General features: G+C 42.4%; 1 protein-coding gene across 1 annotated transcript; it reads right to left on the bottom strand.

Moving 5' to 3' along the window:
- Nucleotides 1-313: 313 nt before the first annotated feature.
- STYX (serine/threonine/tyrosine interacting protein) lies at nt 314-16,886 on the bottom strand. Its single transcript, XM_059474195.1, has 11 exons — nt 16,657-16,886; nt 6,487-6,519; nt 5,641-5,694; nt 4,048-4,145; nt 3,654-3,714; nt 2,844-2,880; nt 2,206-2,245; nt 2,073-2,123; nt 1,574-1,646; nt 999-1,092; nt 314-836 (listed from the first exon to the last, which is right to left on the bottom strand). The coding sequence occupies exons 1-11, from the start codon at nt 16,711-16,713 to the stop codon at nt 763-765; spliced, it is 672 nt and encodes a 223-aa protein (XP_059330178.1). The 5' UTR covers nt 16,714-16,886; the 3' UTR covers nt 314-762.
- Between the last annotated feature and the right edge of the window lie 1,512 nt (nt 16,887-18,398).

The raw sequence follows: 18,398 nt of genomic DNA on the forward strand, positions 1-18,398 counted from the left end.
ACCTCTGTGCTGCTGAGGCAGGAGAGTCACAGCTGCACAATCCCCAATTTGAAACTTTACAGCACCAAGAAATGTTTCCTTAGCTGAGTCTAAGGTTTTACCAGAGCTGAGGTGAATCCTTTAAGTCTTGATCCCATTATGGGCAGTGCCCTGAGCCTCAGTTTGCAAAGACAAATCCAATTTTTACCTCAAATGATGCCCCTACTCCTTGAAAACCATTTGAGGACGTTCTAGATAGTTCCAACTTGAATTAACCTCTATGTTTATGCTCCTAAAGCACATTTCTGCCATAATACATACTGAGAACAAGGTGGATTTTAGCAAACTTTTTCTTTACTAAAGTCTCTTGTTATAAATTACACAAATAACTTTATAAACAAATCCCCCCCACTTGCATTTTGTTTAAAGTAATAACTTTATATCATACAAATAAAGAAATTTCAAGTATGAAAAGTGCATTATTGCAATAATACCTCTTTGCAAGTCCAAAAATCTTGGTTTAGAATAAAACTGTAAAGTGTAAAAAAGGAGTAAAACAATCAGTGCCATCTATTCATTCAAGAAGTCCAACATCTCAAAAATGATGCTTAGTGTGTTGCAGAGGCAGATTTACATCTGAAAGCAACATGTAATTGAAAAGAAGCTATGTGTGTTCATTGTTTTGCATTAATTCTTGTTCTGGTTTTTGTGTGGTTTTTTTTTTTTTCCCTAGTTTTCTTCACCTTTCTTGGCAGGAATTCTCACTACAAGCAGTTCTTGTCCTCAGCCATTCTGTGCTGCTGCCACCTGCATGGTGCCAAGATCTTCATCCTCCTCGTGCATCCTCTTCAAACTTCCTGCAGGAGGCAAGAGGGAACTTCAGCCAGGGCAAACCAGGACATTTAAACACTTCACAATGAAGTTTAAAAATCAGCTTGCACATTAAAATCCCAAGAGTTTGGGATTGTGCTGCTAAAGGTTTGGGAAATCCCCTCACAGCCCCAGCAGAAGCTTCTCACCTGTGCTGCCAGGTGGGACTGAGAGGGATCTCTCCAGCTGCAGAGGTGACATCATCTGGATGGTTAACTTTGCTAGATAGATGGCTTCATATTCCTAAAAATGTCCAAAAATGTGGATTGGAATTACTCTGGCACAAAGCTTTGTAAGGATGAGCAGGGCAAATTCAGGGAACATCTCATATTCAGGCACAGATTTGGGAGGGGGAGAATTCTTTGTTGCTTTGCCATGAATGACAAAAACCATCAGGAAGTCAGAGGAAAAGTTCAAGGATGACTAAAGAAAATGGCTTTAAGGAACAAACCACATTTCCTGTGCAGCTCCTTCAGCACCAACCAAGACACTTCAGAGCCTCTCAATCACTGCACAAAGCAGGATTTTTATATCTCCTCCATTCCTGGATTTGCTTTGTCCAAAGCTTAACTCTAAGGAACTGAGGTGCCCACTCATCTTCCTCCCAAGCTTTCCTCCAGCTCCTGACATTTCTTTGAAGCATATTTGTGTAAATATCTATTTGGCAGGAAGATGATTCATTAAATGACTTTTCAGTTTTGATCAAGAATTTTTAAAAAGTCACCTGAAGTTGATGGACAAATCCAGCATTAGGATTAATACAGAATCTTCTTTCTTGGACATAAGTAAATGCATCCCTTAAAAAGAGAAAAAAACACACTTAAAATATATCAAAGTCTCTGTGGTTTGAGCTTTCCTTTAGATTATCAATTTCTCAGCACTACAAAACCTCTAAACTCTCCCCAGAACTGGTTTTACAACTGAAATTGCTTGGCCAAAGCAGGAAGCAGCAGTGGTACAATTCTGTGTGCCCACCCCAGTGCTCAGCTCACTTTCCTGTTCAGCACAGGCTCAGAACAGCCCCTGAGGCTGCTGCCCCATTCCCAGAGCAGCAGGTGCCTGATTCTTTTAAAAAAGGGTGTAAAACACAACTGCAGTGATGGAAACTGGAATAATCAGCTCCTGGTAAAGCCTTGGGTAAGGCACTGAGACTGAGTTTCTGTTCCCTCAAAATCATTATCCACTCACACCACCTGAATTAAAACCTGAATAACTTTTCTTACCTGTACTTCACCCCAAATGTTTCCATTATGTATGCAATAACTAAGGCAGCACTGGAAAAAAATAAATATAAAAGTTAGAAAAATATCTTTCAATTGTTTAAAAATATTTATATCAGGGTGGATCATTTCCTACCTTCTAGAAATCCCTGCATTCCCATGGACAAGAACTTTTCCTGAGAAGGAAAAGAAACTCAAATTAACCATATGTGTATAAAGTGAATAAAATTCTTTGAAATGTTTTCCCTTGTTATGGAGAAGCAGGCAGCAGCAAGGCACACCCAATAAAACAACCCAGGTGCTGTCTTCCTTCACCCTGAATTTCTAACTGCAAATAAAAATAAAACAGGTGCTGTCTTCCTTCACCCTGAATTTCTAACTGCAAATAAAAATAAAACAGGTGCTGTCTTCCTTCACCCTGAATTTCTAACTGCACTCTGGGATCCAGAACTGGGATTGCTGCTCCTATGAGGATTCTGGGGGACAGAATGGCCACAATGCAGATTTCAGGTCCTGCACTGGAGAGGGGACAAGAAAACCTCATGCAAGAAAACCTCAAAACACAGCTGAGTTTCATGAAAAAACCCCAAACCCCAGAGGTTGATTTTCCAGTTAGAGGTAAATGAATGAATGAACACTTTGCTCTGAATTTGTCTAACAGAGTTCAAATCAAGCATAATAAACCCCCCAAATTTAAGAAAAGTTCTTATTTAAGAGCCTCTAATCCATACCCCTAATTTAGTTTTATGAGGAGAAAGTTAATATTAATTTTACCTCCACTTTGTAAACTTCCATCAATAAATTCTTTAGTCTGAAAAGAAAAAAAAAAACAACAAACAAGACTCAAACTTTCAGATTATTTTTAGTGCAAGTTGTAGTAACACCTAAATTGGGTATAATTTTTATATCAGTGACAATAATGCACCTTTATGCAGACTAAAACCCTACTTCAACTGTTCTTTTGTACTTTAAACTATTCCTAAAATTATCAGTGCAAAACCAGGGAAGGCACTTTTGGGTTTTTTTGGTGGAAGAAGGAACAATATCCTTTTGCTCAGTTGCAAACTGAATTAAAATAAACATACAAACCCACAGCTCCAAATCAGGGGTTTGTTCTAATAATGGGCATTGTTTAATTCACAAGTTAATTTTTAATTCATCTGCAGCAAACTGTAAAACTTAGCTATTATTTAGAATTTGATACAAGAAATGTAAATATTCTTGGGCTCAAATTAAAGTTTCCTCCAGGTCAAGGGCCCCAGAATTCCCTCATGACCAAATCTCTCTGCTTTGAGACCTGTCTTCTTTAATTTTTATTTTTAGGTATTTTTTTCAGTCTTTTTTTATTTTTATGTCTTTTTTTTTTTTTTTTGATACCATAACAAGAAGCAGCTCTTACAACTCCACCTGCTTCCACACTTGTAAAAAGGAGTTAATTACACTTATTAAAGTGTCAATAATAAAGTCAGGAGCTGGCAGCACTTGCAGGTACCTGAGGCTGAGTATCCCAAAAGTGAAACTGGTATTTGTTCAGAAAAGTTCAGAAAACTCCTGGGGATTTCCCTTCCCAAGCCATGGACTCACCATAGGGAAAAATCGGATTATATTCTCCACTGGATTATCTGCAATATCCAAGACTAAATACCTGCAATGAAAATTTCCTGTGAGTTCACAACATCACAGAGCTGCTGCAGCCCCTCCCCTGCAGGAGGCAATCTGCACAACCTTTAATTCCTGCTCTGAACTCCACAAATTCAGTCCAGAACAGATTTCACCTCTCAGAAATCACTGAAAACTAAAACCAGTTACTGCAAACTATGCATAAATCTCATCTGCAGGCTCCTTCAGGATGAATAAAATCCATGGTTTGGATTTCAAGTCTTTCTGCACCTCTGCACATTTTTCAAATAATTCTGACAAAGTGAAAATATTTGGAAAGAACACACATACACAAAAAGGAATCTTGGTCATTTCTCACCTAAATAACTGCTGGAAGTTTGGTTTAATAAAATTTGCTTCAATGTTCTGCCGTATGCATATTACATGGGTTATTCCATGTTTCTGGAGTATAGGTAGCTGTGGAGAAAGAAAAAAAAAATTTAATTACAGATACATCTATTAGACAGTAACAGACAAAGAAATAATAATTATTAATAATATAAAGAAAAGCTGAAATAGACTAGTAATATATATTACTATATTATACTAGATTACACATATTATCAGGGAATATAGAAAGGGAAAAATAATATAGAAAGGGAAAAATAATATAGAAAGGGAAAAATAATATAGAAAGGGAAAAATATAGAAAGGGAAAAATATAGAAAGGGAAAAATATAGAAAGGGAAAAATATAGAAAGGGAAAAATATAGAAAGGGAAAAATATAGAAAGGGAAAAATATAGAAAGGGAAAAATATAGAAAGGGAAAAATATAGAAAGGGAAAAATATAGAAAGGGAAAAATATAGAAAGGGAAAAATATAGAAAGGGAAAAATATAGAAAGGGAAAAATATAGAAAGGGAAAAATATAGAAAGGGAAAAATATAGAAAGGGAAAAATATAGAAAGGGAAAAATATAGAAAGGGAAAAATATAGAAAGGGAAAAATATAGAAAGGGAAAAATATAGAAAGGGAAAAATATAGAAAGGGAATATAGAAAGGGAATATAGAGAGGAAATATAGAGAGGAAATATAGAGAGGAAATATAGAGAGGAAATATAGAGAGGAAATATAGAGAGGAAATATAGAGAGGAAATATAGAGAGGAAATATAGAGAGGAAATATAGAGAGGAAATATAGAGAGGAAATATAGAAAGGAAATATAGAAAGGAAATATAGAAAGGAAATATAGAAAGGAAATATAGAAAGGAAATAGTATATATAATAAATATATAAATATTTATATATTCTAGATAGAAATAGCAATAAGAAGAAAAGCTGTACTTAAGATACAAAACAGGGCTATATCAAGGAAAATCTGAGCTGGTTTTCTAGAATTCAGAGTGTAAAAATATTGTTTTTCCAAAAGAAAAAATGACAAAACAAGAAGGCATTCAATGAAGTTGTTTGTCTCTCCCCACCTTTCACTTTACCTGAATTTTCAAGTCCCTATATGAGAGAGGAATTTGCAGCCAGCACTGGGCTCTTGCTGGAAGCAGACCATGCCAAATAAGATCATTTAAACCATGAGGCAAATTTGCAGAGCCAAGCTGTGCCTGAGCAGTGCTTGACTTCATTGGAATTTAATTTTCCTTGTTTTAATGTCTGTGTGTGAGTTCCCAGTTGTGACAGATCTTGCAACACTTCAGCAAAGGAAATAAGAATTGGTGAAGTGTCTCAAATAGCTTAAATTCTCTAAGAAAAATATAATTTAAGACTCAATTTTAATACAAATAGCTCAGACCATCCCATAAATGCAGCACATATTCCTTCCACTTTGGCAGTTTTCATTCCAGTTCAGAACTGCAACCAAATTTACACCTCTATAGACACACAGAGCAGATCTCCACAGCAACAAATCAAATCACCACAGCAAAGCTTCCCTGGGAGAGAATTTTCTGAAAATCTTACCTTGCTTTTCATAGCTGAAGAATATGGGCCTAAAAATAACCCAGGTAAGATTTCCTAGGAGAAGAACAGACATTTAATACCAACTCCAGATGACTGGAAATAACACATTTCACTCAGAACATGGACACAAATCATTTACATATTCCTGAAATGTGTAATCAATGTCATTTATAGCAGGACAAGGAAAAAAATTGGTTTGGCAGGATAAGAGAAACATGATCTTGGTGCTGGAGTTCTTGTTCTGGAGAAGGAACAAAGTCCTTGATTTGGATTAAGCTCAGCTTGATTCCTGCATCTCACCCAGCCCCAGATAAAGGGAAGGGAACTCTTAACTTGGTTTATTATCCTGTCTTGTAATTAATTCCAAATTGCTCTGATGAGAAGAGATACACACGTGGAAATCCCTCAAGCTTTGGCCTAGCAGTGGGAAAAGATCAGTTTTGAACCATTTATCTCCCCACCAATGAAGATAAGCAGGTGTGCAGATCTTATCTTGTGCAAAGATTTCTGACTGACACCACGGTAGGAAAATTTTAATTGTCCATCTCACTGGAGAACACTTCCCAGCCCAAGGTAGAAGGCAAAGCTTTGGCAATCATCTAAAAACATTCAGAAAGACTAAAATTTAATATTTGGGGGATTTCTGTTTAGGACCTGCACCACAGAGATGCGAACACACCTGTATTCCAAGCTGGCAAATCCTCACCTTAATTAACTAATTAATTCTGTCTCCCATGGTGCTGTCTGACACTTTATGGGTAAAGAGTGATTTTGATACCAGCTCTTTTTCCTCCTCATTAAATGCTCCATGTGTTTTGCCTCAAACAGTAAATAAAAGTGTCCTACCTGCATCTCTCTCCTCATGGGATAGGTCCAATCCTTAAAAAACAAAATTAAAAATAATTATATATACAACAGAGAAAAGTAGAGATGTGCATTTTATAGAAAATAACCTCAAGTTCTGTACAAGATCCCTGCTACCTTTCCAAGTGCAAGGAACACTATTTGGAAAGTTCATGAGAAGAAACCTCAAGTATTCTATAAAAAATCCTTAAGGCTGGAAAAGATCCTTATCAGCTTATCCACACCTCAGCTTTCTGCTGAGAAACTTCTCTCTGAAGTGAGGAGGGGAAAAAAGAGAAAGGAAAAAAAGCTTTAGAACATTCTGTACTGGTAAGAGAAGCAAAGGAACTCCTTTGGCTGGTGCATTCCTGCAGCCACTGAAATAACAGGAGATAACAAGCAGAGCAGGTGACTCCCTCAAAACCCACATTGCCTCACCTAATCCACTCTGAATATTCAGGATTCAGCTCAAACAATTCCAGAAATTTGTGCTCTCCATGACCACAGCAAGCCCTTAGTAAAATGGTTTATTACTCCACCCCAGAGTAAAGTGTGAGGAGTTTTATTTACTCCTCACTCAGTAAATAAAACACTCTGCCCATGATCCTGCTGGTCATTTACAGCCCAGAGCTGGGAGGGCTCAGCTCCCATTCCCCATCCCCAGCTGACCAGAGCAAACACCAGGATCAACACTTCCATCCTCTGCAGCTCTAGAGCTGAACAGGAACTGCTCAGGCAGAGAGCAGAGAGTTTTATTTACTCCTCACTCAGTAAATAAAACACTCTGCCCATGATCCTGCTGGTCATTTACCCCTTCCCCAGACCCCCAGCTGAATGGGAATGGGAGATTCAGCTGGGAGTGGGGCTCAGCTCCCATCCCCATCCCCAGCTGACCAGAGCAAACACCAGGATCAACATTTCCATCCTCTGCAGCTCTAGAGCTGAACAGGAACTGCTCAGGCAGAGAGCAGAGAGTTTTATTTACTCCTCACTCAGTAAATAAAACACTCTACCCATGATCCTGCTGGTCATTTACAGCCCAAAGCTGGGAGGGCTCAGCTCCATTCCCCATCCCCAGCTGACCAGAGCAAACACCAGGATCAACACTTCCATCCTCTGCAGCTCTAGAGCTGAACAGGAACTGCTCAGGCAGAGACTATTCCTGTCTTTCCTTGCCTACAACTCCCACTGGCCTCTATTAACAGCCTCTTACTCATTCCTTGACCCTCACACATGAAGGAGTTGGAGCTGAGATCCCAGCTACCATCTGGAGGGAAAAAAAATAAAATGAATAGTCAAATATATCCAATAGACTGCATCCATTTATTTACATAACTCTGTTGATTCACAGCTAAGACAACACTTCCCCTATGTGCTGATGTCCTCAGAAGGATGGGGAAGTTAATCATTAAATATTCCAGCTGGGAAGGATCCCTTAAATTGCAGCACTGCTCACCTGAGCACCTGCACTTGTCCCAGTAGCATTAAATTCACATTAAACCTCTTTTTACCAGCACAATAAAAATCCTGTGCTTCCCTCAGACACCCCCACAGTGCACAGGGAGGATTTTCCAGCTCTTGCTCGTGGAATTAAGAAGGATTTTAGTATCAGTGAAGTTATTCTGGAAAAGCAAGCAAACAAACATTAAGCCACTCCAGAAAATCCTTTGGATAGCACCTAAAGTGGCAGCACAAACAGGGAAATAAAATGCACAAAATGGGCTTTGCTGAAGAGTAGCTAAATGACTTCTGCATGTTCCAGCTGGAATAATAAACTGCTGGAAGCAGAAAGGAGAAATGCTGTGACAAAAGGATGATATTTACAGCACTGGGTCCTTTAAAGGGGACCTGAGAGGGTTCAGCACAGCCCTGCTGGCTTGCTCTGTACACAAGAACATCATTCACCCCAAAAAGCCAGAAATTCCCAGTTTGTCCAAGTCTAAAACCAAGCCTAAGAGCAATAAACTCTGAAAAGCTTAAACTGCACTCCAGGAATATACAAACACTTTATTACTCTGTTTGTAGAATTTGGAAATCTTAATCTGGAGCCCAATGAAAACACAAATTCATCACTATTTTGGCTTAACAACACATTGGAAATGTTCCTTTAAAAGCATCAGAGGCAGGAAATTTTTAGCCCCAACAGCTGCAAACTGTGCAAAATAAATAGGTGAGAATTGAGCAATGCAACAGTTTCCAATGAGATTTAGTCTGCAAAATAACTCTGATAGAGTGTTTAAGGAAAACATTTAATCTGAGACAAGTACACAAACTACTGAAAGAATGATTTTGGTGGCTGCTGACAGCCCTTGGAGGCTCTCAAAACCAACAATGCCAGATCATTCAAATGTTATGCAAAGTTATGTAAAAATCCCAATCTATTACTGGAGACTGAAGTCAAGCACAGGTTCCATTTTAAGGAATTCATTCAGCAGCCAGGTTTTCCACACTGTCTGCAGCACCAAGCAGACAAAAAAACAACTGAAAGCTTCTCTTTTGATAAGATCAATTGCAAGAATTTTGCTAAGAAAACAAAGGGTGATGCCAGAGGTGGAGGGAAGAACAGGGATTTGGGAAGTTCTCCAGAACAAGTGACAACTCACTGGAAGTCTCACTCATCAATATTTGCAAGACACCAAATAGAAGGAGTGGAAAAAAATAATCCCTAGAACTACAAAGTTTTAAAAATGATCTCCAGGAAAAGGGGGAATAAAGCACATTCCAAACCCTTCCTTCCCCATCCAATTTCCAGCTGAAATAAACAGAAGTCATCAATTAATAGGTAAGACTTGAAATTAATAGGAATTAATACGTAAGACTTGTCCACACTACAAAGAGCTTTTGGTATCCAATATCTGTTAGCTCTGCCAGAAATTTGGGTTATTTTGTCCATATTTTACCACAACTTGCTCTTCCTTAGAACAGTTTAATGGCAAAAAAGTGATGTGGAATTCTTTTGTAACAGTGCCCTTAATCTAAAAAAAATTTATCTTATGATTTTCAAATGAGTTTAGCAGCCCTGACATTGAGAGTGTGTAGCAAAGCAAAGAGGGTTTTAAACACTCCAGCCAACCTGCATGTGGCTGTGCAGAGGGAATGCAGTGCCATGGATGCACGTGACACAGCTGAGCTGGCCCCAGCTGAAGCCTGCAGACCCATCTGATTCTCACACATAAAAGGTACAGCCCCAGTGTTTGTCAGAGCTCAGCTCTGGCTGAAACCAAGCCCAGTTTGGATGGTTACAGCTCCCTGTAATTAACAGAGCCTGCAAAGCACAGGCTGGCCCAGGTGAGGGAGAGGCTCTCAGAGATGCTGCAAAAATCACCAGGAAATAAATCCAATCAGGAGTTAGAGGAGATGAAGTCTCTTCTCGATTTTCACTGCTGCTATTCACCCCTGCACTGACTTCTCCTGCTTCCCAGACCCCAAATCCTTTGGAAAAGCTGCACAGAGCTCCCAGTAAATCCTCCCTGTCCACTCCAGATGTCCAACCCTTTCCCAACTCCCAGACAGTTTTTTGTTGTTGATTTATGGCATCACTTCCCTCTGCACACAGATGTCTCTGCCCATCACACTCCACCCCGTCAGGACTCCTGCATGATGGATTGTGCACCTCAGAACCCAGGGCTGTGAGAATCCTCCTGCCCGAAGCTGTTTCCCTGTAACACTCCAAGCCTCTCCTGCAAAGCTGCTACAAGGTTCTCCCAAAAGTTGTGAAGCTGGAGCAGCAGAAACTGTTACAACAGAACAGCCAGGGGCTCTGATCTGCCCAGCTCCTCATCTGCTCTGGCCAAGGGAGCTTCTGGATCTGCCTTGAACACTGCACAGGAAATTCAGATTACAGCATGATGTGTTATATCAGAATTCAGATTAGAGTCTGACTGTGCTATATCAGAATTCAGATTACAGCCTGTGTTATATCAGAATTCAAATTGACTGTGCTATATCAGAATTCAGATTACAGCCTGTGTTATATCAGAATTCAAATTGACTGTGTTATACCAGAATTCAGATTACAGCCTGTGTTATATCAGAATTCAAGTTACAGCCTGACCGTGTTATATCAGAATTCAAACTGCAGCCTGTGTTATATCAGAATTCAAACTGTCTTATATCAGAATTCAAGTTACAGCCTGTGTTATATCAAATTCAAACTGCAGCCTGACTGTGTTGTATCAGAATTCAAGTTACAGCCTGACTGTGCTATATCAGAATTCAGATGACAGCCTGTGTTATATATCCGAATTCAAATTACAGCCTGTGTTATAACATAATTTAAATTACAACCTGACTGTGTTATATCAGAATTCAGATGACAGCCTGTGTTATACTAGAATTCAGATTGCAGCCCAACTGTGTTATATCAGAATTCAAATTCAGCCTGTGTTATATCAGAATTCAAACTGCAGCTTGACTGTGCTATATCAGAATTCAGATGACAGCCTGTGTTATACTAGAATTCAGATTACAGCCTGACAGTGTTATATATCAGAATTCAAATTACAGCCTGTGTTATATCAGAATTCAGATTACAGCCTGACTGTGCTATATCAGAATTCAGATGACAGCCTGTGTTATATCAGAATTCAGATTACAGCCTGACTGTGTTATATCAGAATTCAGATTGACTGTGTTATACCAGAATTCAGATGACAGCCCAACTGTGCTATACCAGAATTCAGATGACAGCCTGTGTTATATCAGAATTCAAATTCAGCCTGTGTTATATCAGAATTCAGATGACAGCCCGACTGTGCTATACCAGAATTCAGATGACAGCCTGACTGTGCTATATCAGAATTCAGATGACAGCCCGACTGTGCTATATCAGAATTCAGATGACAGCCTGTGTTATATCAGAATTCAGATTACAGCCTGACTGTGTTATATCAGAATTCAGATGACAGCCTGTGTTATATCAGAATTCAGATGACAGCCTGACTGTGTTATATCAGAATTCAGATTGACTGTGTTATATCAGAATTCAAATTACAGCCTGTATTATACCAGAATTCAGATGACAGCCCAACTGTGCTATACCAGAATTCAGATGACAGCCTGTGTTATATCAGAATTCAAATTCAGCCTGTGTTATATCAGAATTCAGATGACAGCCCGACTGTGCTATACCAGAATTCAGATGACAGCCCGACTGTGCTATATCAGAATTCAGATGACAGCCCGACTGTGCTATACCAGAATTCAGATGACAGCCTGACTGTGCTATATCAGAATTCAGATGACAGCCCGACTGTGCTATATCAGAATTCAGATGACAGCCCGACTGTGTTATATCAGAATTCAGATGACAGCCCGACTGTGCTATACCAGAATTCAGATGACAGCCCGACTGTGTTAGAGAGGGCAGGATTGCATCGACTGCCAGCAGCAGCATCATCCCATCATCCCCCTGCCCAGGCTGCAGCTCGGATGGGGCTGGCTCCCGATCCCACAACAATGACCTCCACACAAAGGCTTTCACTCCCAGGCAGCTTTAAGGGTCATTCACACACTCACAAATGAGATCACACCTTGGCTTTGAAAGCATTTTACACATTATTTTACATGGCCCAACAAAGTGGGGGAGAGGGATGTTATCATCAAAGAACAAAAATCTAAATCAGTATTTGTAAAATGGAACAACTGCAGGAGAAATCCTGAAATAATAAAGCAGTAGCAGAGCACACTCATTTCCCATTTTTAATAAGAAAGGAGACAAACTAAACGAGGTACTGAAAAGGAAAATATGTGAGTATCACTGAAACCTGTCACATCTATCAGTGTGAAACGTGGTACTTTAGAGCCTCAAAAATATCTACGAACAGGAATGAAGTGAAAGGCTGTGTCTCCAGTTTCAGTCAGGCTTCCTGTTCTTGGACAGTTCTATTAAAAATATGGGGGTTATTTTATCAATAGGATTATTTCAATTGGAAGAAACCTATAACAATCATTTAGTGCAACTACCTGACCAGCGCAGGCTCAATAATATAGATATTTTTCCCCAGGTAGAAGTCTATAAAATACACAGAATTAAACCAAATCCTTTAATTCCCTGAAGGTGTGAGCGTGGCACTGCCATGAGCAGAACTCAGGGAATGTTTGGACGGTGCTGCTATCCCAAAAGTGGCTGAGGGCTGGAGAAAGGGGCAGCAGAAAGGGTGAGGTGACATTGCCACCCTTGCACAGCTGCTCCATCCCAAGGCCACCACACTCAGCAGGGATGGAAGCAGATTTCCTGGGAATTCTATTTGTCAGGAGCACTCAGACAATGGGAAGGCCCCACCAGAGACGTTTTTGGTACGAAAAAAGGAAGGGGGAAAAAAGGAAGGGGGAAAAAGGAAGGGGGAAAAAAGGAAGGGGGAAAAAAGGAAGGGGGAAAAAAGGAAGGGGGAAAAACGAAGGAAATGTTATTTTAGCAGAGAGAAGCACAAGCCACAGAAAAGGATAAAAGGTGAAACTAATAGAAAAGTACAAACAAAATTCCTATTTGTCCCATTCTCTAACATTGGTCCTACAGGCACCTTGTTAAATACCATCAGCACACAGGATCAGCAGCTCTGCTAAGAACTTCCATCATACAATTTTTTCCCAATAAAATGGGAAATAAAGCAGTGGAGGCAGAATCCTTGAGCTGACAGGAAGCACAAAGGGTCAGGGTTAGGCACTCCAAGTGCCTGAGTGCCACACTCACAGAATATCACAATTGTTCCCAATGCTGCCGGAATGGCCTTTTCATTTAATTATTTAATTCCTGAGTTGGGCTATGCTGAGGCAATCCTCACTTAGCTAAAACAACCCAAACGTGCCTTAACTCCCAAATTGCACAAACTGTGCCTGCGTGGAGCCCAGCAGGCCTCCCCTGGATGGGAGCACAAACTGCCCAGGAGTGAGAGCCTGCTGAAGCCCAGCTGCACAGAGCACTGCTCTGATTTATGCAAAGCACTCCGAGTATCCCACTGAGCTGTGAGCAAATCTGGCACCTGATTTACATCTCCCAGCACAACACTGCATTTGTTCTCCGTTTTTTGGGCTGTGTTATGTGGGCAGGTAAAATCATTCTAATGATACAGGCTTCCTACTTATTTTAAAGAGTCTGCAGAGGAGGGGAAACGCTGTTTTAAGGGGTTTGTTTGTGTTGCCTATTAAAAGTGAGAGTAAAAAGAAGTTTAATAGATTTGTTCCACCTTTAGATGGGCTGCATCACTTCATAGTTTAAAAAAAGCAGTCAGAAATACATTAGCATTTCAGACTAAATATAGCTGTCAAAAATGTAAATTTCTTTTTTAGAAAAACTCCATGGGCTAAAAAAGAACTCAGCTTTTATGCATAATAAAAAGGCAAATATGTCTGCTTAGTCAATAGGCTGCTAATTTAATTATAAAACCCATGGAGAGTCCTAAAAAAAAAAAAAATCTAAGTACATCATGAATACTTGGTTTGCTCAGCCTGAATGCAAGCAAATATGCTTTAACAAAAAATAAACTGGTAATTGTTGCTGTGTTCTCATTATATTTATACATCTATCCCAGTCCTTTTTTTTGTTTTGTTTAAAGTTTAATGAGAAAATAATTTCTGTTAAATTCCTTCAATTATTCCAGTCCTTACTGACCTTCTTTCCAGAAGTACTAATAAGCCAACATGTACTAATTGTTATTAACCTGACCCTTTTTAATGGGTTTTAGCCATAATTTTTCCTCCCAGTATAAACATGTAACACAGAACTTCTCAAATTAAAAGTTTGAGACCTGACCTTAGAAAATGTGATTTTAGAAAAAAAAAAAAAATCTAAGCTTAGAAATGGTTCCAGATCACATATAATCACTATTACTCACAAAACTGAGATACTCACCCTCACCAGACTGTAAAAGAACACACAGTTCACAGACATTCTCAGAAAAGCTTTGCCAGAATGATGAGTTCCAGGTTTTCTGGCATTTCCCGAGCTCCCAGAAGTATCAAGAGCCAAGAGAGGTTTAGAAATGCAGCAATCCCAACCACCACAGTATGGATTAGGGACAGGACAAACAACATCCAGGCTGGAAAAGTGACCTATTTATTTATCAGAGCCCGTCCCTGCAGCCTGCCCCAGTCAATCCAGGCTGCTCTCCCCTCAACACTGCTCCTTGTGCCAGGAAGTGATGGGATGCTGTGCAGATCTGGCTTTATTTTTAATTATTATTAAGATTATTAAAGCTGTGACATGGTTAGGAGTGTCAGCTCAGAGAAGGGAGCTGGGGGTGGCACTTGGAGTGAGTTAAAGAAGTGACAAAGCTGCACTTTTGAGCAGCAGGGATTCCCCAAGCTCTCCCTCCTCCCCTTCCCAGTATCTGGAAATCAAATCTGCCAAGCCAGCATTAAACCACCCATCACCAACCTCCCAAAATGTGAGGGATTACTGCTCATTAAAGAGCAGCAATGCACAAGAGCATCTTCTGCTGTCCAGGAAAATCCACATTTTGTGGGCAGAATGATTTTAATGTCCTCAGTTTGCTTTTCCTAAGGACTGGGCTGAAGTCCTACACTTTGCTTTTAACGAGTCACCTCCACAAGAACTTTGACACTCACCACTGGCTTTCACTTTCCTGTTTCCTTCACATACTCCAACTGTTTATTACCTTCTATCAGAGCTCAGAATTTACTGACATGATCTTGCATTTAGAAATGTCTGACATCTCAAGTCAGACACAAATGCAGCGTATTGAAAATAAATTCTTACAGTTTTTAAAATCAGTTCTTGAAAATCCCCACTATGTGAAGTTCTAACACACTACAAGTTATATTATTTATAGACAGCCCATGCAAAAAGACAAAAGTAAACAAAAGTAAAAGCTGCTCTGAAAGACACTGTACTATAATCTCAGTTTTCATCAGTTTAGAGTTGTTAGACTGGCACTGAGCTCCGATTTCATTTTTATTTTAACCCCACATTCCTCTTTAGCCATTTTAGATGAAAAGCCACCCAGGCTGATTTAGTTAACAAAACTGTGGAGAACACGATTGGTTTCTCCAGAAAGAAAAGATATTTAAAAACAAACAAATTATAAAGCTCACAGGGTGGCAGATGATTTGTGCTGAGATACAAAGTGATTACAACTTTGTGAGAACAACTACATGACTTGTAACACCTCCAGAGCTCTGAAGTGATGGGGAGCATTAAATCCTGACAACAAAAACAGAACAAAAAGAGTCACTCCCATATTTCAGGTAATTGAGAGCATTGAGCAATGCTGTTCAAACAGAAATAAATGCTGATGTTCAGAAATATAACAATCTACAGACGCCAGAAGAGCTCAGACACTCTCAGCTTCCCTCATGCAGGCTGTGACATTTCACATTAAATATCTGAGGCCACCAAAGGGGGGGAGAACACTCGGGGACCTTTGTGACACACAAAAACAAATCAGCAGCGTCCAGGGTCAGCGCCGGGGAGTTCAGCCAAGTTCAGAAATCAGACACCGCGCTCCTGTGACACCGCACTGAGAGCCCGAGCGCACATTGCCACCTGTCCTCGTCCGGAGAGAACTCCTGGCTCTGGAAGTCCGTGCAAACACCTCCCCGACGGAGGTGAGGAGGAGAGGAAGGCACCGAGAGCCCGGAGGGGACCCGCAGGTAACTCCTGTGGGGCGGCTCACACCGGGACGGGGCCTCACCGAGGTAAGGGGGCACTGACAGGCTGAGACACACCGAACGCAGAACGGGCATAAAAATGAGTGCGGGCCGCTGGGAGTGGGTAAAAGCCAAAGGAGATAAAGCGGAGGGGCTCAGTTCCCTGAATGTGAGGGTGGCGAGATTGCCCAGAGAAGCTGTGGCTGCCCCATGCCTGGAAGCGCTCAAGGCCATGTTGGACAGGGCTTGGAGCAACCTGGGATAGTGAGAGGCTTCCAGGCCGGAGGCACCGGGGAGCGGAGATGCCGAAGGGGCGGCGGGGTGTGAGGGCGATGGAGGGAGCAGAGCCCGGCAGCGAGCAGGGGAGGGGACACGCGGCCGGTGGTCGCAGGGGGTGCCACCAGCACAGGGCGGGACACGGACCCGCGGCCTGCCATGGATCCCAGCGGGAATGCCGCGGGAAGGGGCGCGGGAGGCACCGCAGGGCGGGCAGGGCTGTGAGGGGAAGCCCCGGCGGGGCCGCGGGCCGGGCGTGTGCGGGGGGCCGGGACCGGAGCTCCCGCTCACCTCAGAGTCCTCTTTGGCCTGCGGCAGCGCGGGGAAGGCCGGTTTGGCGAGCTCCATGGCCGGGCGCTGTCCGGGCGGGGCAGGACCCGGGGCAGGGCGGCTATTTGGGCAGCGGGGCCGCGGGCTCCGGCTCGGGAGCGGCAGGAGATGGAGGCGGCGGAGGAGGAGGAGGCGGCGGCGGCGCGCTCAGCCGCTCGCGCCCGGCCGCCATGCTGCTGCTGCTGCTGCCGCCTCTTCTTCCCTCCTCCTCCTCCTCTTCCCACCTCTTCCTCCGCCCCCTCCTCTTCCTCCTCCTCCTCCCCTCCTCCTCCCAGCCTCCCGCCCGCCCCCGGGCCCCGCTCCCCCGGCCCCCGCCCCGCTCCGCCCTCAGCGCTCTGCCCTCCCCTCACGGGCGGCTGCCGCCGCCGTTCGTTTAATGAATCTGCTCGCCAGCCCTAAATTCGGGGTTATTCACCCCAAAGTTTCAGTAATGGCCGCTTCGGCTGTTAGCGGTGACCAGGGCCCGGCTGGGAGCGCCTCACGCCATGGCGCGGCCATTGACGCTCCCTGTCGCCGTGCCCTGATATTGCCGAGGGCTCCTTCTCCTCACACGCCCGCTTCCATCTTGGCTCCATCGCCCATGGCAATGACGCTGCTGCCTCACATTTTAGCCGGCAACGCCAAGCGGGTCCTCTCTGAGGTTTGGAGTCCCCATCCCTGGAGGTGTCCGAGGAACGCCTCAGTGGCCTCGGTGCTCTGGGATGGGGATGAGGGATCGTCCCCTCGGTGCTCTGGGGATCGGTCACAGATCGGACTCGATGATCCCAGAGGTCTTTTCCAACCTGAATGACTCTGGGGATCTCCAGTCTGCTCCTCTTGGTGTAAACGATGCCCTCAGACACCTCAGTGTTGGGGCAAGAACCTGTTTTTCTGCTTTTTGAGGTCCCATACTCTTGAGAAGTCTGGGAGACCTGGAGAGACTTGGGACAAGGGATGGAGGGACAGGAGCCAGGGAATGGCTCCCAGTGCCAGAGGGCAGGGATGGATGGGAGATTGGGAACTGGGAATTCCTGATGTGAAGGTGATGAGGCCCTGGCACAGGGTGCCCAGAGGAGCCGTGGCTGCCCCTGGATCCCTGGAAGTTCCCAAAGCCAGGCTGGACAGGGCTTGAAGGAGCCTAGGACAGTGGAAGGTGTCCCTGCCATGGCAGGGGTGGAACTAAATGGTCCTTAAGCTCCCTTCCAACCCAAACCATTTTATGATTCTATGAGATTTAATTTTAAACTGCAGTTTTTCATTCCTTTCCGTTTCAATGAACCAAAGTTCTACACTGGTATCAGTGGAATTTCTGAGGGAAGCTTAGTCAAAGTAAGCAAACTCAATGGGTTGGTTGCTTAAATAAAATTTGAAGTGTCCTTTTGGAAATACTAGCGCTGGAATTTTAGAGTCTCAATTTTTATTTCTAGTGCGCCTTTCTGCTGTTTTTACTAAATAAAACTTTGAGAAACCTTCAGCAATCACCTTTCAGCAACCATTCCCTCAGCCAGAGGCTCAGTTCTCTGTTTACATCACAGTTCTGCTCAGAAATGGACTTTGATTTCATGTTCTCATTGTTCCAGGCACATGGGCTGTACAAGCTGCACTCAAAAGGTTGTTAAAACTAAACCTGATAATTCCATCTTTACACTCCTGACACAGCCACAACAGGGAGAAAGGTCTGAAACAGCCATATAAACAGGGAAATACTGTTGCCTGTCCTGTTT

The sequence above is a fragment of the Ammospiza nelsoni genome, chromosome 6, assembly GCF_027579445.1.
Source record: "Ammospiza nelsoni isolate bAmmNel1 chromosome 6, bAmmNel1.pri, whole genome shotgun sequence".
NCBI classification, from domain to species: Eukaryota; Metazoa; Chordata; class Aves; order Passeriformes; family Passerellidae; genus Ammospiza; species Ammospiza nelsoni.

Coding starts and splice junctions, on each gene's coding strand:
- STYX (XM_059474195.1), bottom strand. CDS start 16,713: ATGGAGCTCGCCAAACCGGCCTTCCCCGCGCTGCCGCAGGCCAAAGAG. Junction 6,520..16,656: donor AGGCCAAAGAGGACTCTGAG/GTGAGCGGGAGC, acceptor TTGTTTTTTAAG/GATTGGACCTATCCCATGAG. Junction 2,124..2,205: donor AATGCAGGGATTTCTAGAAG/GTAGGAAATGAT, acceptor ATTTTTTTCCAG/TGCTGCCTTAGTTATTGCAT.